General features: G+C 27.9%; 1 protein-coding gene and 1 non-coding gene across 2 annotated transcripts; both read right to left on the bottom strand.

Annotated features, from left to right (window-relative positions):
- Positions 1-4,357: 4,357 nt before the first annotated feature.
- Positions 4,358-23,018, bottom strand: LOC113389201 (nucleolar protein 58). Its single transcript, XM_026626264.1, has 6 exons — positions 22,832-23,018; positions 22,618-22,694; positions 16,638-17,584; positions 13,952-14,153; positions 11,399-11,546; positions 4,358-4,818 (listed from the first exon to the last, which is right to left on the bottom strand). Exons 1-6 carry the CDS (start codon positions 22,874-22,876, stop codon positions 4,561-4,563), a joined length of 1,677 nt encoding a protein of 558 aa, XP_026482049.1. The 5' UTR covers positions 22,877-23,018; the 3' UTR covers positions 4,358-4,560.
- Positions 11,613-11,754, bottom strand: LOC113389861. The gene has a single exon (XR_003368286.1). It is a non-coding gene; the product is annotated as a small nucleolar RNA SNORA79 (small nucleolar RNA).
- Positions 23,019-24,540: the final 1,522 nt, after the last annotated feature.

The following is a 24,540-nucleotide window of genomic DNA, read 5'->3' as shown; positions in this document are numbered from 1 at the left end:
AAATGGCTTTTAAATTTCTAAAATCGGTTCAGGCATTTTTGAGGAAACGTCGATGAAAGGTCTAATTTTGACAAATGTAAAAAAAACGATATTAATTTTTACAAACTTTGAAGAATTTTTAAAATTAAACGACTTGTCGTAGGGCCGTAATATTTTAGTATGATCTATAAGACTATGGTATCTACCGTCAAAAATAATCATAAAAATCGTCAAAAAAAATTTTTAACACTTTATTACAAGAAAGGAGCCCGACCGATCTTTACCAAAAACGGCAAAAATTTACGACAAAAAATTTGTTCACACACACACACACACAGACACAAACTTTTTCCAAATTTGGTCTCATACGATTCAAAATGGCTTGAAACGTCGAAAAAACATAAACTTAGCAAATTGGATTTTTTTGATAAAAACCAACTTCTTCTGGAAGTTAAAAAAACGGTCCAAAAATCCTTAGAAATCAATCACGTGATTAATGGACCACTAGGACATAGGAAAAGATGGTATAACAAATATACCAAATTATTGAAGTCCTACAAAAAGTGGTTTGTCGAAAATAACGAACATGTTTGGAGAATTTCTACAAATTATATAATTATAGAATAATTTAATTTAATTATATAGAATTATAAGATCAGGGAGATAACTTTTTTTGAAAATACTATATATATAATCTACTGAATATTTTCTCAATTTAAATCTTTTCTATTTGAAAGTGCAATTCTTGGTGCCTTCTGGTTAATGTTTGTCAACGAAAATAATTTCATTGAAATGTCTGTCTAACTTTTTAATGGCTATCAAAAATTCTAAAATGCTAGCAATAAAAAAAAGTTATATGGCGGACACAAGAAGAATTAATTTAATTATATAGAATTTCTATAAAATTAAATTTTCGGCACAGCAACTCGGAGTCTTATAAATCACATTGATTTATTATCGATCATGCAACTAGCCAAATAGCCACTTACACCTAGTTTTTTTTATCAAAATCTCCCCCGCCTCTCATTCCTTTAAAAATCCTCGGCGTCTTTTATCCTACATGTGTATCTTTTTATCCTTCGGACGTATGAATTTTACAAAAGATTGCCTTCTTTAGGCCGAGAACAACGTCTGTATTTTTCTTTTATTGCTTTTTATTACCGAAAGACTCCTTTTCTCTTCTAGGGGTGCTCCTTTTTTATCCTCCAGTACCGGTAATTACATGCGCGAATTTATCGACAGTAATAAAAACGTGAAATGAAAAAAAAAAAATTTCTAGGGCTACCATACGTAGATAGAATTGAATTAAAAATTAACGAATCGAAGAAACGGGGGTAGTAATAGATACTTTTGGGGAAAATTATGTCTTAGTCGACCCGCTGTACTATTTGTAGTACAAGGAAATAGACTATTTAGTTGTTAAATGAAATTTTTCCACTGAATTAAATTAAATTTATTAACTTCCCCCCTAGGGTAGTTATAGTAATGGGCCAAAAATCGAAAATGAAAATTTTTGCATTTCTTGACGTTTTGAAGGTTTCTGAACATTTTACTGGCATACCTCAGAAAAAATAGATGTGTTTATTTTGTATGTCCGCATTTTTTCGTCCACGTTTTCGGGCGCACGGATTAACCGATTGGAATGATTCATTTACCATTCGATCCCTATTGATAGGGAGATGTGCTGATTAGTTTTTGGCAAAGGCAGGTCCAGCCGTTACGGAGATACAGAGCAAAGAGTGCAGAAAATAGAAATCGAGTTTTTGAGAGAACAGAGTATCGGATTTGAATGATCTAAAAATCATTGTATTCGTAATGATTGGGAGAAGAGGTGATTAGTTTTTGGCAAAAGCAGGTCCAGTGGTTTCGGAGATACAGAGCTAAACGTGCAAAAAATGGCAGTTTTTGAGAGAAATAAGCGTCCGATTTGAATGATTCAAAGAACTTTCTGCTTGTCTTAACAAAATAATTTTTGAAAAAAAAATTTGTTTCAATTTTTTTCCAAAAAATATTTTTTTTGTGTATCGAAATTAATTCAGATTTTATTTGTAATTCTGACTAAAGTTCTAATATACTTTAAACAAATATTTTCATCTTAGCAATTCAGTTTATATAATTCTTAAAAATTAGACAATGTTACAATATTTATAATAATCTATTTGAAAACTTTCAGTATTCCTCGAACATTTCGTTACGGTACGGGAAGTTCCAGCAATTAGCCTTAAGGCACATTGCCATACACGCCACTAGTTTAATAAATAATTCAGTTAAAAATGTATAAAGGAAACTTAATGAAAAATAAGTTCAATTAATAAAAAATCATCAATCAACTGCATAATATATAAAAAGTTACTAGCTGTAAGTGGAATTCTGTCTTAAGGCAATTAGGGCATCGTGCCTTAAGGCAAATTGCTGGAACTTCCCGTACCCATAATTATTATTTTTTTTAAAAACGATTAACATTTTTGAAAAAAAAATTACTTCGAAAAAATTAGACTTTTGAAAAACTATAAATTTGATAAAAAATTACCATATTTTGAAAAAAAAAATTTTATTTGAAAAAAAAAATTTTTTTTTTGAAAGAAAAATTTTTTTTTTGAAAACAAAAATTTTTTTTGAAAAGAAAAATGTTTTCTTCATTTTGACATATTTTGGAAATTCTGAACTTTTTTTCAATGCAATCGTACTGCTTGAACTGCATAGAGACGAAATGTCACAGCGCAAGTGCCGCGCCGCCGCCTAACGCATAAGCATTGGTACGGAACCCATAGAAATGTGAAAAAAATTATACTTATTGTTAAAATCTCTATAAAATATCTGATAATTTGATGTGCATATGTCTAATGATCATTTTTGACCGCCAAATGGCATTTTCTTTTACTTTTTTCATTAGATCTCCGAAACCGCTAGACCTGCCTTCATGAAAATTGGATCAATTCTTCATCTTGTCAATACAAGTAAAATATTTTTTGAATTATTCAAATCGGACGCTCCGTTCTCTTAAAAACGGATGTAACGTTTCTGGCACTTTTTGCCCCGTATCTTTGGAACGGCTAGACCTGCCTTCGCCAAAAACTAATCAGCACGTCTCCTTATCAATACGAATCGAATGTTTTTTGAATTATTCAAATCGGTTGATCCGTGTTCCCGAAATCGTCGACGAAAATTTGTATCCGCACATACATACACACACATACATACATACATACATACATACATACATACATACATACATACATACATACACACACACACACACACACACACACACATACATCCATTTTTTCTAAGGTATGCCAAAATGTTCAGAAACCTCTGAAACGTAAAGATATATAAAAATTTTCATTTTCGATTTTTTTGCGATTACTATAACTTGCCCTACGGGAAGTTAAAAATTGCATGTTGAATGAATATATTGTAATTAATTAATATAATATAATAAAATGTTAAAATTGCATGTTGAAAGAATATGTTGTAATATATTCATTCATAAACATTTATTTCAAAAAGACTTTTTTAGAGAAAAAGAAGTAAATTTTTGTCAAAGTTTATATGTACTCAAAAATCTAATTTTTTAAAGGTAAATTTTTCTCAAAAATGTTGATCTTTTTTAAAAAAGATATTATTTTTGCTGCGAGAAGTTCCAGCACAGACGAAAAGTGTATAAAATTGCATAAAGCAGCCAAAAATTGTATAAAATTGCATAAAGCAGCCAAAAATTGCATAAAGCTGTAGGAAATTGTATAAAATTGCATAAAACAGTTGAAAATTGCATAAAGCTGTAGGAAATTGTATAAAATTGTGTAAAATTGAATACAACAGTCAACAATTGCATAAAACAGATAATGATTTTATAAAACAGTCGAAAACTGCAGAAAACAGTCGAAAATTGCATAAAGTAGTGAAAATTGCACGAAACAGTCAAAAATAGCATACAACAGTCAAAAATTGCATAAAACAGTCGAAAATCGTATAAAACAGAGAATGATTTTATAGACGATGGATTTAACAGCCGAAAATTGCATAAAATTGCATAAAACAGTCGAAATTGCATGTTGAATGAATTAAGACCAATTTCTCAAAATACTTGATCATAAAGTGATTAAACATTCTGCAAGTTCAGAAAAACAGCAAATAAACAAAAAGTGTTAAAAACTTGTAAACAAAATATTGTTTAAAATTAAATCTCTCAGAACCTGCATCAAGATTTTGTTAAGAAAAAAGATTCCCTTAAGGAAAACAGGACTTTGGGTTATTGACAACAAATTCATAAAAATTATAAAATATATATTCTCATTTATATAGTCATATACAATACTATAAAATAATAAACAAAACTTGAATACATACAACATCTCATGTATGTACAATTGTTGTGCAGCACTGTAAAAACTATTTACAGCCTATTTAAACTGATAATTATAAATTTAAATGAAGAGAACTTTAAAACAGTTATATATAATATAACCATAATTAACATAGACTCCTGATAATTCCAAACTTTTATCAATTATAAATAATCAAATTTTCCTTTAAAACTATCCATCATCACTCTGTCTTTAACAACAATTAAATAAAAATTTATTCATCGTCTTGTTTTTTATCTTTTTTCTTCTTTTTCTTTTTCTCGGCAGGTTGTGGGACTTCCGTCTCCTCCATCGTCTCTTCTAAGACTTGTTCAGGATCTTCCTGTCGCTTCTTTTTTTTCTTTTTCTTCTCGGAGGGCTCAGCTTCGACTTCCATTTCTTCAGCAGCAGGTTCTTCGGAAGCCTCCTGCTTTATTTTCTTCTTTTTCTTTTTCGGTTGCTCCTCGGCTGTGGGCTCATCTTGGGCCTCGAGCTAAAAGGAGACTCAGTTGTTAAAGGATCGAGGGAAATGTGATACGTGGTGTGAAAATGATGAATGGTAAATTGTAAATGATACAGAAATCCCATCTCCACAACTGCAGCATATCAGAAGCATTTTGCTTTAAAAGTGATCCAGAGTTTTTTTTGTTTAACTTCAATTACTTTACTTTTACAATTTTTTTTTTTCATATAGTAAATATTAATTTACTTTTGCTTTTCATGCAATACAGTCGAAAAATATACAATACAGTCGAAAAATGTATAAATTTGTGCAGAACAGTCTGAACTTGTATTAAACAGTGCAACACAGTTCTAAATTTAACAAAATTGTACGAAACAGTATAAAATTATCTAAAATGGCTAAAACAGTCCAAAATGTATAAAATTATCGAAAATTGTACAAAACAGTCAAATTATTTAAAACGTCCAAAGACAGTCAAAAACAATTCAAAGTTATATAAAACTGTTAAAAACCGTCGAAAATTGTATTAATTTGCATAAAACAGTCGAAAATTATATAAAACAGTCGAAAATTGCATAAAGCAGTCAAACATTGTATAAAATTGCATAAAATAGTCTAAAGTTGCATAAAGCAGTCGAAAATTGTATAAAATTGCATAAAACAGTCGAAAAATCGCATAAAGCAGGCGAAAATTGTATAAAACAGTCCAAAATTGTATAAAATTGCATAAAACAGTTGAAAATTGTATAAAATTGCATAAAACAGTTGAAAATTGTATAAATTTGCATAAAACAGTCGAAAACTGCATAAAGTAGTCAAAAATTGTATAAAACCATATAAAACAGTCGAAAATTGCATAAAAAAGTTAAGAACTGTATAAAATTTCATAAAACTGTATAAAATTGCATAAAACTGTATAAAATTGCATAAAACTGTATAAAATTGTATAAAACTGTATAAAATTGCATAAAACTGTATTAAACTGCATAAAACAGTCAAAAGTTGTATAAAATTGCATAAAATTACATAAAACAGTCGAAAATTGTATAAAATTGCATAAAATAGTCGAAAGTTGCATAAAGCAGTCGAAAATTGTATAAAATAGCATAAAACAGTCAAAAGTTGTATAAAATTGCATAAAATTACATAAAACAGTCGAAAATTGCATAAAGTATTCAAAAATTGCATAAAACAGTCGAATATTGACAATGATTTTATAAAACAGGAGCATTTAAAGTGATCCAAAGTTCTTTTTGTTTAACTTCATTGGCTTTACTTTTACAAATTTTTTTTTCATATAGTAAATATGAATTTTGCTTTTGCTTTACATGCAATACAGTTGAAAAATGTACAATACAGTCGAAAAATGTATAAATTTGTGTAGAACAGTCTGAACTTGTATTAAACAGTGCAACACAGTTCTAAATTTAACAAAATTGTATAAAATTGCATAAAACAGTCGAAAATTGTATAAAACTGCATAAAACAGTCGAAAATAGCATAAAAAAGTCAAAAATTGCATGAAGCAGTCGAAAATTGTATAAAATTGCATAAAACAGTCGAAAATTGTATAAAATTGCATAAGACTGTCGAAAATTGCATAAAACAAACGATGATTTTATAAGACAGTCGAAAAGTATATAAAACAGTCCGAAAATTGTATAGAATTGTCAAAAATAGTCAAAAATAATCCAAAATTGTCTAAAACAGTCTAAAATCGATATAAACAGCGTAAAACAACTGTAAACCATTAATTAATTGTCGAAAATTGTCAAAAACAGTCGAAAATTGCATAAAGCAGTCGAAAATTGCAAAAAACACTTGAAAATAGTATAAAACTGCATAAAACAATCGAAAATTGTATAAATTGCATATAACAGTCGAAAATTGTATAAAACTGCATAAAATTGCATAAAACTGTATAAAATTGTATGAAACAGTCGAAAACTGTATAAAATTTCATAAAACTGTATAAAATCACATAAAATTGTATAAAACAGTTGAAAAGTGTATAAAATTGCGTAAACTGTATAAAATTACATAAAATTGTATAAAATATCATAAAATAGTCAAAAACTGTATAAAATTGCATAAAACAGTCGAAAATTGTATAAAACAGACAATGGTTTTATAAAACAGTCCAAAATTGTCAATAATTGTCAAAAATAATCCAAAATCGATATAAACAGCCTAAAACAACTGCAATTTATTATAATTTATATCCATAATTTAATTGTCGAAAATTGTCAAAAACAGTCGAGAATCGTAGAAAATTGCACAAAATAGTAAAAAAATTGTACTAAACGGTCGAAAAAGCTTAAAACCATTTTCATACAGAATCAATAATTACTTATTTGTCGAAAATTGTATTAATAAATCCAATACAGCCAAAAACCGTATACAATTGCACAATACAGTGGAAAAATAATAATATAATAATACAATACTGTCTAAAAATGTATAATACAGTCGAAAACAGTCTGAAACCAATTTGAATAGTCTAAAGTCAAATTAAACAGCCTAAAACAATTTTAAACCATTAATTAATGGTTAAAAACAGTCGAGAAGTGTATAAATTTGACAAAAAGAGTACGAAATTGTCAAAAACAGTCCAAAATCTTGTAAAATTCTCAAAAACAGTCCAAAATTGTATAAAACAGTCGAAATTGTCAATCTAAAATAATCTAGATAATTATAACACTAATGGATCAAAATGAAAATGATCTTGATCGATGAATATTAATAATAATAAAATACACACGCAATTTAAATTATTACTTACAAAAGCAGCAATTACATGCAACTTGATTACAAACAGTCCTAAATGTATAAAATTATCGAAAATTGTACAAAACAGTCCAAAACAAGTTTAAAATTATTTAAAATGGCCAAAGACAGTCGAAAACAATTCAAAGTTGTATGAAACTGTTAAAAACCATCGAAAAGAGTCAAAAATGGTATAAAACAGTCCAAAATGGTATAAAACAATCCAAAATTGTATAAAATTGTTTGAAAAAGGGTACAAAATTGTCAAAAACAGTCTAAAATGTATAAAATTATCTAAAATTGTACAAAAGAGTCCAAAACAAGTTTAAAATTATTTAAAATGGCCAAAGACAGTCGAAAACAATTCAAAGTTGTATAAAACTGTTAAAAACCATCGAAAAGAGTCAAAAATGGTATAAAACAGTCCAAAATGGTATAAAACAATCCAAAATTGTATAAAATTGTTTGAAAACGGTACAAAATTGTCAAAAACAGTCTAAAATGTATAAAATTATCTAAAATTGTACAAAAGAGTCCAAAACAAGTTTAAAATTATTTAAAATGGCCAAAGACAGTCGAAAACAATTCAAAGTTGTATAAAACTGTTAAAAACCATCGAAAAGAGTCAAAAATGGTATAAAACAGTCCAAAATGGTATAAAACAATCCAAAATTGTATAAAATTGTTTGAAAAAGGGTACAAAATTGTCAAAAACAGTCTAAAATGTATAAAATTATCTAAAATTGTACAAAAGAGTCCAAAACAAGTTTAAAATTATTTAAAATGGCCAAAGACAGTCGAAAACAATTCAAAGTTGTATAAAACTGTTAAAAACCATCGAAAAGAGTCAAAAATGGTATAAAACAGTCCAAAATGGTATAAAACAATCGAAAATTGTATAAAATTGTTTAAAAACGATTCAAAATTGTCAAAAACAGTCTAAAATGTATAAAATTATCGAAAATTGTACAAAACAGTCCAAAACAAGTTTAAAATTATTTAAAATGACCAAAGACAGTTGAAAGCAATTCAAAGCCGTATAAAACTGTTAAAACCATCGAAAAGAGTCAAAATGGTATAAAACAGTCCAAAATGGTATAAAACAATCCAAAATTGTATAAAATTGTTTGAAAAAGGGTACAAAATTGTCAAAAACAGTCTAAAATGTATAAAATTATCTAAAATTGTACAAAAGAGTCCAAACAAGTTTAAAATTATTTAAAATGGCCAAAGACAGTCGAAAACAATTCAAAGTTGTATAAAACTGTTAAAAACCATCGAAAAGAGTCAAAAATGGTATAAAACAGTCCAAAATGGTATAAAACAATCCAAAATTGTATAAAATTGTTTGAAAAAGGGTACAAAATTGTCAAAAACAGTCTAAAATGTATAAAATTATCTAAAATTGTACAAAAGAGTCCAAAACAAGTTTAAAATTATTTAAAATGGCCAAAGACAGTCGAAAACAATTCAAAGTTGTATAAAACTGTTAAAAACCATCGAAAAGAGTCAAAAATGGTATAAAACAGTCTAAAATTGTACAAAACAATCGAAAATTTTATAAAATTGTCAACAAAATGGAAAATTGTATAAAATTGTCGAAAACAGTCTAAAATCGTATAAAATACTCCAAAACTGTATTAAACAGTCAAATACAGTTCAAAATTCTATAAAATTGTACAAAATAGTCCAAAATTGTACAAAACAATGTACAAATTACCTAAAACTTGTATGAAATTGTACAATACAGTCGGAAACAGCTCAAAATCATTATGAAACAATTTTAAACTATTAATTAGTTGTCGAAAATTGTATCGAACAGTCCAATTAAGTCCAAAATTGTACAATGCAAATCCAAAATTGCATAAAATAGTCAAAAACTATCAAAAACAGTCGAAAAGAAATTTAAACAGTCGAAAAGAAATTTAAACAGTCGAAAATTGTATAAAACAGTCGAAAATTGTATAAAACAGTCGAAAATTGTATAAAACAGTCGAAAATTGTATAAAACAGTCGAAAATTGTATAAAACAGTCGAAAATTGTATAAAACAGTCGAAAATTGTATAAAACAGTCGAAAATTGTATAAAACAGTCGAAAATTGTATAAAACAGTCGAAAATTGTATAAAACAGTCGAAAATTGTATAAAACAGTCGAAAATTGTATAAAACAGTCGAAAATTGTATAAAACAGTCGAAAATTGTATAAAACAGTCGAAAATTGTATAAAACAGTCGAAAATTGTATAAAACAGTCGAAAATTGTATAAAACAGTCGAAAATTGCATGAAACTGCATGAAACAGTCAAAAATTGTATAAAACGGTCCAAAACAAGTTTAAAATGATTTAAAATGGCCAAAGACAGTCGAAAACAACCCAAAGTTGTATAAAACTGTTAAAAACCATCAAAAACAGTCGAAAAAGGTATAAAACAATCCAAAATTGTACAAAACAATCGAAAATGGTATAACATTGTTTAAAAACGGTACAAAATTTTAAACTATTAATTAGTTGTCGAAAATTGTATTGAACAGTCCAATGAAGTCCAAAATTGTATAAAATAGTCAAAAACTATCAAAAACAGGCGAAAATAATTTAAAAAGTCTGAAACCGATTTAAAAGTCTAAAACAGCTTAAAACCATTATCAAACAGTTTTAAACCATTTAAAACAGTTGTGAATAAATCGAAATAATTATATAACACTAAAGGACCAAAATGAAAATGATCTTGGATCAATGAATATTAATATTAATAAAATACACATGCAATTTAAATTAATACTTACAAAAGCAGCAATTACATGCAACTCGATCAAAAAATAATAAGCACTACACACTGATACACTAAGTATTAATAAATTTATAAAAAACAAATGTTATGGGGCACGAAGTTTACAAATAAAAATGATATAAACACTCTTCACCGAATAAAATGATAAATGAAAATGTGATCGCGATGTAAAATGCACAAAAAATGTGTTTTAAATGATATGTGGTACATATTACGAACATTAAAAGGCACAACTAGTGGGAAATTTTCAAGAAATCGAATTTTCAATTTTTCCATATTTCGATAAGGTTATACATTTAAAAATAACATACCAAAATTTTAAATCGATATCATAAATAGTTTTTGAGTCACAGTCATTTAAATAGTATATATGTAGTATATAGTATAACGATCATTTTATCTTTAAACGCATTTTTCTCGAAAAAGCATTTTCCGAATTTGCCGCAACAATTACTCAAAAACAAATTATCCGATCACTATCAAATTTTTTTACATGTTCTATATATAGTTGTCCGTAAAATGAACTATCGATTTTTTGGTCGGATCAAAAATCGAATTTTTGGACCAAAATTTTGGGTAAAACTCGACATTTTTTTCAATTCAAGTCAATTTTTTATTTATTTTTTTTATCGTAGGTCATTTTACAGACATTATTATCTAGTTTACCGAGTTTTTTTTTTTTAAATTTCATCCACGTAGAAGGCCGGAATCACTGCAGCAGTGAAGGGCCGTTGGAGATCGACGATAACTTAAAAAATATTTAATTTTTTTCCTCAAAAAATTTACTATGTATTCTTAAAACATGTGTGAATATATTCCTAAACTTATGAAATGTTTGATAAAGTATTTTTTTTAATATAAAGTCCCAAAAATCCCCTTTTTTTAGGCGGTTACACTAGTTGTGCCCCTTAAGTTTTATATTAAATAATGCACAACGCATGCAATGAGTTCTATTAAAGTCTACAATAAGCGATAAGTATTTTTCCAAGGCGATGATAACGAATTATTTCCGAATAAATGATGGTGTAGATGTATAATATAAATTATCACTAACCTTAATTTTCTTCTTTTTAGGCTCTTTAATTTCAGCTCCAGCATCTTCGTCCTTAACTTCAGCTTTTGTTTCGGATTCTGATAATTTTCTCTTACCAGATGTACCGGCTATTGTAAAATCGGCAGCCGCTGGATAATGTTTCACTTCACTGAAATAAAATAAACAAAACCATGAAATACTCCCAAATTTTTTATATTTAATAGATAGTTGTGTATTTTGTTTTGACTTGCAAAAACAGTTTTGACTAGTAAAATGTCTTAGACAGATCAAAACCGGTGAAGAAATCAATATTTATTCTACGACACACTCAAATTACACTGAATAAGCTTCAAATTCAGCATAAGGAACTGATGTCGAATGTAAAACATGATAATATTCTGTATGATAGGGAATGCAATACCGGTATACCGAAATACCGGTAAACCGCCCGATTTTTCTAAAGGTATTTACACCGGTATTTTCGGTATTTTTACATAATCGCTTTTCGATACATAATACACTAAAGTTTAAATTTCTCGGAACAAATTCATCTTTAAATTCCTTAATCGCATAAACAGCTATATCTTCAAGTGATTCTATAAGATAAACAAATGTCAAATATTATCTCAACTCGTCATTAAACTGAATATTTATTGCTTTCCAAAGGGCTTCATATCGTGTTACAATAAATAAAATCGAACTGATAGATGATGATGTTTGTTTTATCTTTTGTAAAAATGTAACGGTTTTTCAAGTGATATTTGCGCCAAAATATTTTATATCATACAGATTACCCCTGCGTAAGCTTTATTATTTTCTAACTTTATACATAATTATGATAATGACTAAATATTTTTGCTTCTTATTACAATTATAAAATAATATTTTTCGAAAACGTTTAGAAGTTTGAAAATACTATAGAACCATTATATTGTTTTAAATAAAAATACTCTACAATTATAGTATGTTATCATTTATCTTCATAAAGTATCCGATCTTAAATTAGTGTAGAAAAAATACTTTTTTAAAGTCTTTAAAATATTGGAAATTATGCTAATTTAACACATCGGATACAGACAATACAGTTTATTAACTTCCCGTAGGGTAGTTATAGTGATGGGCCGAAAATTGAAAATGAAAATTTTTGCATTTCTCGACGTTTTGAAGGTTTCTGAACATTTTACTGGCATACCTCAGAAAAAATGGATGTATGCGGATAAAAAAATTTCTGTCGACGTTTTCGGGCGCACGGATCAACCGATTTGAATGATTCAAAAAACATTAGATCCCTATTGATAAGGAGATGTGCTGATTAGTTTTTGGCAAAGGCAGGTCCAGCCGTTACGGAGATACGGAGCAAAGGGTGCAGAAAATACTAATCGAGTTTTTGAGAGAACGGAGTATCGGATTTGAATGATCTAAAAAAACATCAAATTGTAATGTTCGGGAGAAGTGGTGATTAGTTTTTGGCAAAGGTAGGCCCAGCGGTTTCGGAGATACAGAGCTAAATGTTAAAAAATGACAGTTTTTGAGAGAACTAATCGTCCGATTTAAATTATTCAAAGAACTTTCTGCTTGTTTCAACAAAATAATTGCTTTAGTAAAAAAAAAATTTTGTTTCTAATTTTTTTTTTCAAAAAATATTTTTGTAATTTTTGATTAAAAATTCAAAAAATCACCCAGGCTAAGCACAGTCTAAGCGCCACTCTGGTACAAATGTTTAGCCAAGTGCGTTTAGACTGATTTTGTACTGGAGCGATTTTCCAATTTGCGAAAACTATTGAAAAATGTGAAAATGCCGCCAAGCTAAGCACAGTATAAGCGAAAATGTCGCACAGAATTATTTGCAAATGCTTGTTTAGACTGTGACTATACGGGAGCACTTTTTCAAATTTTGTGTAAATTTAAGACAACTTTTTCAATTTTTTTGAAATTGAATTCGAAATGAAATGACGATTGTTAATGTTCTGGAGATAAATTGATTTATGATTTATGATTTACATTTGATTTGCTCAGATATAACAATAAGATAGCAAAAATAATGAAAGTTACAGTATTTGTAATAATATATTTGAAAACGTTTGAAATTTCTCAAATATTTCATTATGGTATGGGAAGTTCCAGCAATTTGCCTTAAGGCACGATGCTATACACCACTAGTTATAATAATGTAATATAATCTTTTGTGAGTTTTTGGTCTTTCTTACTCGTATGTTTAATTTTAGTAAAAAGAACTCAATATACTTGATAATGATGATGAGTTAATTAAATTGGATATAATTTTGTTAAAGTATTATAAAAAAAAATAAACTTATTGTTTTATTTTTCAGTTGAATATAGTAGTAGTATATATATATATATATATATATATATATTTATTAAATTTGTACTAGTAACTTCCAATATTGTTTACATTTGTTTAAGATAATAAAAATGCCGGTATTTTGGTTTTAAAATGAAAAATTACCAAAATACCGGTATTGAAAATTTTTAACGGTATTGCATTCCCTAGTCTCAAACACAACTAGACAATCTCGAACAATTATCAATAATTTTCAATAATTTTAAACGTACCTCTTCGAATGGTATTTTTCAAATTTGGCCTTCGCCTTGCCGGTGCCACTGATCTTCCTCAAATTGCCTTCTTCTAAAAGCCTCAACCTCGCCTCGAGTTTAACTTTGTGCTCGGCTCCTAATTCGTAACCAGTTTCTTCACCAAAAGCATCGAGCCTTGTAGCCAGGGCTGCTTTGGCAGCCAACATCCTGGACATCTTACCTAAGAGGTAAAGGAATAAGATATATTAATCTTATATATAAAAATAAATCGCAAAATGCGTTGGTAAGCGCATAACTCAACAACGCCTGAACCGATTTGGCCAATTATTTTTTTAAAATGTTTGTTGAAGTTCTTAAGGCGAGAAAAAATCGAATAATTGCCGGGAAAACCCTAAAAACAGCCCCTTTCTTTTTCTCATACAAAAGTTATCTAACTAAAACGTAGAATCGATTTGAGCTTCATTGGTATTATATAAAGTTCATATTAAATTACAAGCACTTACTGTACGATTATGCGGATTTTGATAAATCTTTCTGAAGTTTGTCAAGGAAATTTTCTAGGATGTGTTATTATAAAGTACTGGGATGTATGTACAATATTGTGGAAATAAATGAAAAAAATTGCAAAAAACGACATGTCATTGTTTGCATTAAAAACAAATGAAAAACAAATTTCAATTTACTTATGAACCTAGACAATATTAGAATATGTATAATAAATTTATGATTATGAATAAGAAAAATGAAATGTCTACATTATTATTGCCAAAAAGCAGCTGAAATGTGCCAGAAATTAAAATAATATAAGATACAGTACATGTATGGCAGATTGAATGATACACATATGAACAGGATATGACAAATTAATACATTTAAAATATGAAATTAAGTATTAATCAGGGCAGGTCCTACCCTTTAATGCAATGCATGCGAAAAATACGCGCGCACGCATTAGGGGGCGCCAACACAAGATTCGGATATTAAATTTTCAATATGGCTTTTTTTCAATATATAATTTCTTTGCATTTTTTACTAATCTTGCCACAATATTTTTAAAACTCGTAAAAAATTCACTTTATAACAACATATGGGAAAGTAAAGATGAATACATACAATTCAGTCTTCACGATATCGATTAGAAGAAGTTTAAGATGCAATTTTGGGCATCTTAAATAATGAAAAATTAAATTAATTTAATCCAACATGAAGTATCAGTGCTATGTTATGGTTATGATTATGTTATATTGCTGGAAAGACCCTAAAAACAGCCCTTTTCTTTTTCTCATAAAAACGTTTTCTAACTAAAACGTAGAATCAATTTGAGCGTTAAAATTCTTCTGTAATGGCGTATGAAATGATAATCCTGAACGATTATTCGAATTTTGATAAATCTTTCTGAAGTTTGTTATGAGAATTTTTTAGGATTTTTTGAATTATAGAAACATAGTTAGATTTTAGAAATAAATGGCAAAAATTATAAAAAACCGCTTATCATTCATTGACATTGAAAATATTTGAGGCATTGTTGGGCATTGAAAAGACTGTCATTTGCTATTACCTTTAAAATAGTATATTACGAGTTTTGGTTAAATCAGAATTTGAATTCTAATCAAATTAATGCGAGGGGAGGTGGCGGAGTGCAAATTGTCTTCACTTCTGAACTTTAGATTAAGATTACCCTCTTACGAGCACAGTAAAATAATTCACAGTGTACATGCTTTTTCTTCTCCATTTACTGCAATAATTTTGTTGATCGTAGGTTGAATAGAGCACATGTAAACAGGATTTTACAAATTAATTCACTTCAAACATGAACTTAAGTAATAATGTATATTGAATTATTCGTGAGAAAAATGTAATTTTGATATTAAAATTACTAAAAGCCAGGGTACGAAATTATAAAAATTATAGGCAACACTTTTGAAGCAATTATTTTGGGTAGAAAATACCCAGGTAATATTTGTACCTTAACCGCAAATGCTATATATTAATTCTTTCTAAATTTGTTATACCTTTCAAAAGAGCTCTTATGCTATTTCTATAAATACATCACAAAGGCAGACGATGATTTTTTCTGTGACAAATTTGGAAAATCAATATTTTAGTCGTGAATAAACAAAAAATCATTCATTTATACATTCACATCTACAGGTATGACTAAAAATATTGTATAACCTTTGGCATTAAAATAAATCGAGCTATTGGAAATAAAATTTGTTTTATAAATTGCCGTGTATAATTTTTGATTTACAATTTTATTGAATATATTTTAATATTTGTTAAAGGGATAATTAAAGTGTTAACTGTGGGAATTGAGAATCATCATTTTATTTGAAGCAGTTCTACATTTAACATCACTTATATCTTGGCGTAAATAGTAATTTGAAAAACAATAATTATTATTTTTAACTGAATGGTAAATGTAAGTATAGGATATTGAAAAAAATGTAGATGTGGGTACAAGACGTCTGTCGGGCTATCTAGTAAGGGATCGCTCAAGTATTACGTAAGCAGATTTATTACAATTATTCACCACCACCCCCCCACTCCTTTGTCAGCAAAAGTAAGCAAATTTCTTACCAAAAACAAGCAAAATAAGCAAATCAATAAGCCCCCCGCCCAACCTATAGTGCTTACGTAATACTTGAACGGCCCCTAAATAATAAAATCAAATAAATTATATTGTATTTTTTTCTCCCCTTACCTTTATTTTTGGTGCTGGATTGTCCCACAAGTTGCGAGTGGTAAATCAAACCATACTTAGGAGTATCCTTCTTGGTCTTCAGGGCTCTGAACAAAGCTTTTTCAGCACCCAAAATCTGTATCGTCGACGCAGGATGTTTGGCCAAATTAATCAAACTTCCTGCATGTGCAATCAGTCTGGCACCAACATTATCACCGACCAAAACCGATAAATTCGGAGCCATGGCCATCATCCTCATCTTCAGATACTCGGACAAATGTGCCCTGTAGTCATTGATGGACAAGATTTCATCGCACAAGTTTTGAATATTCATAACATCGTCGTCGGAAATTTCGGTGCCCATGGAAATCTCGGCGGCTTCCTTGACTTTGTCCTCGACTTCTTCGGGTAAAATGTCTGATAGGTCAGTTGTTGCCATTTTATCACGTGTGCCAACTAATTTTACGGTCCTTACATAAGCAATATTGTCTGCTATGAGTTTGCTGAGTTCGGGAAAATGCCAACCGTACCATTCACGACATCTCATAATATAGTTATTCAACTCTTTATCCAGATCATCCAGGAGACACTGCGCTTGTATAATCATAGTATCTATTTTATCAGGCGAAAACTTCAATTTATATCTACTCAAAGAATGAGCCAGACCCAAAGCCATAGCCGTCATCTCTTTTTTAGGCAAACCAGCCAACAGAGAATCCATTTGCGATCTTATACATCTCATCAGTTCCTGGACAGAAGTGTTGGAGACGCATTGTAAGCTGAATTTGTCCTTGATGGCACTTCCTAATTTGGCATCGGCGACCAGGAGCTGGTCTTGCAAGTCTTTGTCGACGTGTTTTTTGAGGACTTTTTTCAAAGGTTTGGAGATTTTGCCTTCGACGGCCGCCGTTGTGGCTGCCAAGGCTTCTGTGGTGTCCGCGAATTTTTCGAAGTGCTTTAATTTAACACTGAAAGGGAAAAAGAAATAAAGAGGTGATATTTTGCCAAGAAACAATATGTGTAAATAGTCGATTAATAAATAATAAATCCCAATAAATTCGTTCATGCGATTAATGAAGTGCTTAAACCTATATCTGATAAAAGTAAAATTTTAAATATAAATAGGTTAACAAGTGGGGCACATTGCATCGTGCCTTAAGGCAAATTGCTGGAACTTGCCGTACCAAAAATTACTTTTTTTTAAAAAGATTAACATTTTTGAAAAAATTTACTGTGAAAAAATTAGATCTTTGAGAAACCATAAATTTTTGACAAAAATTTACTTTTCAAGACTTTGAAAAAAAATTGTTTTCTTTGTTTTGAAACATTTTGGAAATTCTGAACTGTTTAACTTCCCCCGTAGGGGTAGTTATAGCAATGGGCCGAAAATCAAAAATAAAAAATTTTGCATATCTCGACGTTTTAAAGGTTTCTGAGCATTTTGCTGGCATACCTCACAAAAAATGGATATGTGCGTGTATGTATATATGGATTCAATTTTTCATCCACGTTTTTGGGTGCACGTATCAACCGATTTGAATGGTTCAAAAAACATTTGAACCCTATTGGTAGGGAGATGTGCTGATTAGTTTTTAGCAAAGGCAGGTCCAGCCTTTATCATATAAATTAGATAATAAAAAGTTAGGCCATTTGCTTCATATTTTTATTAACAAAATTAGAACTAGCTGTAAGTGAAATTCTGTCTTGAGGCAATTATGGCATTGTGCCTTAAGGCAAATTGCTGGAACTTTCCGTACCGTAACGAAATGTTAGAGGAATACTGAATGATTTCAAATAGATTATTGTAAATATTGTAACATTGTCTAATATTTATAATAATTATATAAACTGAATTGCAGAGTTGAAATTATTTGTAAAGTATATTAGAACTATAGTCAGAATTGCAAATAAAATCTGAAATATTTTCTATATACAAAAAACTTAAAAAAAAACTAAAAAAAAAAAAAGTTGGAACAAAATTTTTTTTTCCAAAATCAATTATTTTGTTAACACAAGCAGAAAGTTCTTTGAATCATTTACATCGGACGCTTAGTTCTCTCCAAAACTGCCATTTTTTAAACATTTAGCTCCGTATCTTCGAAATGGCTGGGCCTGCCTTTGCCAAAAACTAATAAACACTTCTCCCAATCATTACTAATTCAATGTTTTTTAGATCATTCAAACCGGATGATCCGTTCTCTCAAAAAGTCGATTTCTATTTTCTGCACTCTTTGCTCCGTACCTCCGTAACGGCTGGACCTGCCTTTGCCAAAAACTGATCAGCTCTTCTCTCTATCAATAGGAACCGAATGTTTTTTGAACCATTCAAATCAGTTGATCCGTGCGCCCGAAAACGTGACTGGAAATTTGTATCCATACATACATACACACACACACGAATCGATTTTTTCTGAGGTATGCCAAAATGTTCAGAAACCTTCAAAACGTCGAGGAATGTAAAAATTTTCAATTGCGATTTTCGGCCCATTACAATAACTTACCCTACGGGAAGTTAAAAAAAACAAAATTATTGAAGAAAACTTAAAACTACCAAATAAAATAATCCAAAATTGTTTAAAACAGTCTAAAATCGATTTAAACAGCCTAAAACAACTGTAAACCATTAATTAATTGTCGAAAATTGTCAAAAACAATCGAGAATTGTATAAAATTGTACAAAACAGTAAAAAATTGTACAAACCGGTTAATATAACATTAACCACATTAAACATTAATATAATCCAAGGGTATTTAAAAATAAAAAAGCACAAAAACCAAAATAAAATCTCAAATTTATGCAGCAATTGTTTCCACCAGGTCATGTCGATTAAAATTTACCATTTAGAAAATATCCTCGATGATTTTTTGATACTCCTATTAAGTTCTATGATTTTATTAGAATCACATTTTGATGTCTCAAGACTGAAATAATATTTAGCATTCAAAAATTAGGTATAGAGTCGGTCAGATAACTTTTTTTGTGAAAATGCTATATATAAACTACTGAATATTTTCTCAATTTAAAACTTTTTTATTTGAAAATGCAATCCTTCTGGTTAATAATCGAAAATAATTTCATTGAAATGGCTGTCTAACTTTTAAATGGCTCTCAAAATTCTAAATTTGCTACCAATAAAAAAAAGTTATATGGCGGACCCTTTATTTGGTTCAAATTTTATTGAAGAAATCATTGTAAGATGTAATATATTCAGCAATATTTAACATTTCAGTTAAACAAGTCAGTTAAATCAAAAATGAGGGAGTCGAATGTATTTTTCTGTCTAAAAACTTTTCCAAAAATATATGTAATAGCTTGAAAGTAAAGCTAATAATATAATCAGATAATGTAATTCCTTGCAAATAAAATGAAATTAAATGCATATATGCAATAAAGTAAGTTGTAAAATATCTCTAATGATAATTGTAATATTCATTATAGATTGAAAACTTGAAATCCAGAGACGACAGTATCTATAAAAAGCATAAAAAGCCATCATGTACACCTTTGAATATAAAATTAAACATTACAAAAATAACAAGGACTTACCCAAGTAGTATTTGCAATAATTTATATAACAAAATACCCATATGATAATTTGTTATTCATTGCCAATTAAAAATTTTTAAACACACAGTCTACAAAAACCTAACCTTTACGTACAATCCAGGTGTAAGCCTTTGCAATTTAATTTAGTAAATTTAAATATTAATTCAAAGACTTCTGTAAAGAATATATGCAGGGGAATACAGTAACAACAATGTCTATAAAAAGACAAAAATTTAATTTATGTTTCAAAAATGCTAAATGAAATAATATTACAAGAATATTAAAAACTTCTCTAGGTAATGTATGCAATAAATCCTCAATATTAATGTGTTAAAAGTTAAAAGATATTTACATTTTTTTAGAAAGAAATAAGCATTATAATCATTGTAATGTAAATATTAATAATATAAATAAAACATAAATATTGAAAATCTTTGCAATTACAGCCAAAATAGTTGTAAAATCACATATTCATGTGAGATAATTTTTATACTTTGAGAATTTAATGTGAAATAAGCAGTAAAGTCATTGTAATGTAAATATTATTAATATAAATAAAACATCACAAGCAAATTGTGAAAATCTTTGCAATTACAGCCAAAATAGTTGCAAAATTACACATTCGTGTGAGATAATTTATATACTTTGAGAATTTAATGTGAAATAAGCAGTATAGTCATTGTAATGTAATTAATAATAATAGGTTGTCAAATATCTCCTTTCCGCCTTTTTGTATTATAAACCAATAGCAAAAAAGCGGAAGGGAGATATTTGACAACCTAATATAAATAAAACATAAACAAATATTGAAAATCTTTGAAATTACAGCCAAAATAGTTGCAAAATTTCATATTCAGAGTTCATAATTTATATACTTTGAGTAATTATAATTAATTATAATTAGTCTTGTAAAGATAATGTATAAGAAGTATTAAAAATTGAATACCATGTCCATCGATTTCATTATAACATGTTGTAAGTTTAAAAAACTGGAAAATACTGCTTTAAATCAAAATTTACATATTCGGAGGCAAAACTAATAGCTTTATGTAATTTAATGAAAAAGTTATGATTAAAAATAAAAAGTATGTCAACATTATGTATAAAATGTATTAAAAAGTCGAATACCAAGCCTATCGATTGAATTAAAAGCCTTTGTAAACTTAAAAGTTAAAAAATACTGTTTTAAATCAAAATTTACTTATTCAGACATATCAAAGCCATAACTTGTATCAATTTAATGATAATACTGTGGTTTTGATAACAACTTATCAAAAGTATGTCAGGAGTATGAAAACTTGAATACCAGGCCCATCGACTGAAATAAAAGTTGGCAAAAAAAATGTCATTTGCATGTTTTAAAAATGCTAAATGAAGTAATATTACAAGAATATTAAAAACTTCTCTAGGTAGCAAATGCAATAAATTAAATCCTCAATACTAGTGTGTTAAAAATAAAAAGTAAAAGTTGAAAACTTGTCAAACTATATAAAAAAAGTATGTGATCAATAATATAATTCTATCGTTTCTCAAGATATTTACATTTTTTTTAGAAAGAAATAAGCAGTATAGTCATTGTAATGTAAATATTAATGATTTAAATAAAACATCACAAGCAAATAGTGAAAATCTTTGAAATTACAACCAAAATAGTTGCAAAACTTCATATTCAGAGTGATAATTTACATACTTTTAGTAATTTATTAATAACTACTGCAGAAAATATGATTAGTTATATAACAATCATGTATAAGAAGAATTTAAATGAATGCCATGTCCATCATCGATTTAATTATAACATGTTGTAAGCTTAAAATTTAGAAAATACTGCTTTAGATTAAAAAATTCATATATTTGAAGACAAATCTATTGGTGTTTTGTAATTTAATATAAAAGTTATGATTTAATATAAAAACTATGTCAAGATTGGGCCTAAAAAGTATAAAAATGTTGAATACCAAGCCTATCGATTAAATTAAAAGACATTGTATACTTAAAAGTTAAAAAATACTGTTTTAAATCAAAATTTACTTATTCAGAAATATCAAAGCCATAACTTGTGTTAATTTAATGATAATACTGTGGATTAAATCAAAAAAATGTCAGGATTAAGTATGAAAACTTGAATGGGCCTGATCGACTGAATTAAAAGTTGTCTTAGCTTAACAGTTTACCCTTCGATTGTTTTATATCTTGCATTTAAGTACTGAGATTTATGTTTAGTAAATATGATAGGAGCAAGTAGAAATGCTACATTTCTACAACTAATTAGAGTTCTTTTTGAAAAATCCTTTGAAATTCTTTCATCTTTTTGGAAGAAACCCCAAAATTGGTTGACATAACCTCAAAATTAATAAAAGTTGGGTTAATACAAAATTTGAGCCTGAAGTATTATTAATACAAAATAAGCATATTAACTAGCTTAATGTAATTACTATCTAACCTATTACTTACATTTTGCTTGCAGATTCTGGCGTCTCGAAGTCATGATACAGGTTATCAGATTCCTTCAGCTTTTTCTCATCCAGCAGCTAAAATTAAACAAAACTTATTAGCTCAACGTTACAAACAACATGCCTAAAATCCCTAAAATAAATTTACTATCCCCAAATACACTTAATTAAATTATTTATTAAAACACGTGCAGTAGCATAATATTCTAGGTTACCTTGAAAATAGCATAGCCGGCAGGTGTTTCGAACAACACCAACATCTTGATTTATTTCCACGACACTAATATAATTATTGGCGATTATTTTAACACTTTGGTAACGAGGATTAACACATTTATGAATAGTTTATGAATCTATAACACTTTAATTGTGTGCATGCGGCCATTTGCCGTAAATGCGAGACGAAGGCACGAAGCGGTGTTGCCAGCGCGGTGAAAGAAACTCGACTTGAACTTGGCGTTTGAAAATGGCGGCAAATTCAAAATTCAAAATTCAAAATGTTTTAAATAAAAAGTTATTTAAACGAAATATGTGTAAAGTTTATTATTAAAATGTATTGAAATTACTATATGTATGATTTATTATCATAATCATTTGCAAAAACGTATTTTTTATTTACAGTTATAAAATCTTGAGTTTGATGTACAAGATGGCGGTAAATTTAAAATACAAAATTGAATGTATGAACTGTTTAAAATAAATAGTTATTTAAACAAAATTTACGTAGAATTTATTACTAAAGTGTAACAAGACTATTAGTTGTATGATTTACTAATATAAACGATTGCAAAAGCATGATTTTTACATATAGTTTTAAAATCTTGATTTTGATATACAAGATGGCGGTAAATTTAAAATACAAAATTGAATGTATGAAATGTTTAAAACTAAATAGTTATTTAAACAAAATATATGTAGAATTTGTTATTGAAGTGTAATCAAAATATTATATGTATTATTTACTTTTATAAATAATTGCAAAAGCATGATTTTTACTTACTGTTATAAATTTTTGAATTTGATATACAAAATGGCGGTAATTTTAAAATACAAAATTTAAAGTATAAAATTTACTAAATAAAAAGCTATTTAAACAAAATATATGTAGAATTTGTTATTGAAGTGTAATACAAATATAATATGTATTATTTACTATTATAAATAATTGCAAAATCATAATTTTTACTTATAGTTTAAAATTTTTTAAATTAAAAGTTATTTAAACAAAATATATGTGAAATTTATTACTAAAGTGTAACAAGACTATTAACTGTATGATTTACTAATAAAAACGATTGCAAAAGCAAGATTTTGACTTAATTTATAAAATATTGAATTTAATATACAACATGGCGGTAATTTTAAAATACAAAATTTAAAGTATGAAATGTTTAAAATAAATAGTTATTTAAACAAAATATATGTAGAGTTTGTTATGGAAGTGTAAAAAAAATATTATATGTTATATTTACTATTATAATCAATTGCAAAAGCATGATTTTTAATTAGATTTATAAAATCTTGAGTTTGATATACAAAATGGCGGTAATTTTAAAATACAAGTTTAAAAGTAATAAATAAATATATAAATAAAGAAAATATATGTAGAATTTGTTATTTAAGTGTAATAACATTATTATATGTATGATTTACTATTATAAATAATTGCAAAAGCTTGATTTTTACCTATAGTTATAAATCCTTGAATTTGATATATAAAATGGCGGTAATTTTAAAATACAAAATTGAAAGTATGAAATATTTTAAATAAATAGTTTAAATTAAAATATATATATATATATATATATATATATATATACATATATAAACCTAAACTTGATATTCGAAATGAACGTTAAATTCAAAATACAAAATGAATGTATTTAACTGTATTAAATAAATAGATAACTTTCCATAAAGCAAA

This window comes from Ctenocephalides felis, unplaced genomic scaffold (genome assembly GCF_003426905.1).
Source record: "Ctenocephalides felis isolate EL2017-DRISC unplaced genomic scaffold, ASM342690v1 CF-g0.4_SCAFFOLD_03573, whole genome shotgun sequence".
NCBI classification, from domain to species: Eukaryota; Metazoa; Arthropoda; class Insecta; order Siphonaptera; family Pulicidae; genus Ctenocephalides; species Ctenocephalides felis.
The sequence above is the reverse complement of the archived record's forward strand: the minus strand, read 5'-3'. Positions and strand labels throughout refer to the sequence as shown.

Coding starts and splice junctions, on each gene's coding strand:
- LOC113389201 (XM_026626264.1), bottom strand. CDS start 22,876: ATGTTGGTGTTGTTCGAAACACCTGCCGGCTATGCTATTTTCAAG. Junction 22,695..22,831: donor CCGGCTATGCTATTTTCAAG/GTAACCTAGAAT, acceptor GTTTAATTTTAG/CTGCTGGATGAGAAAAAGCT. Junction 4,819..11,398: donor CTAAAAAGAAGAAAATTAAG/GTTAGTGATAAT, acceptor GTCTCCTTTTAG/CTCGAGGCCCAAGATGAGCC.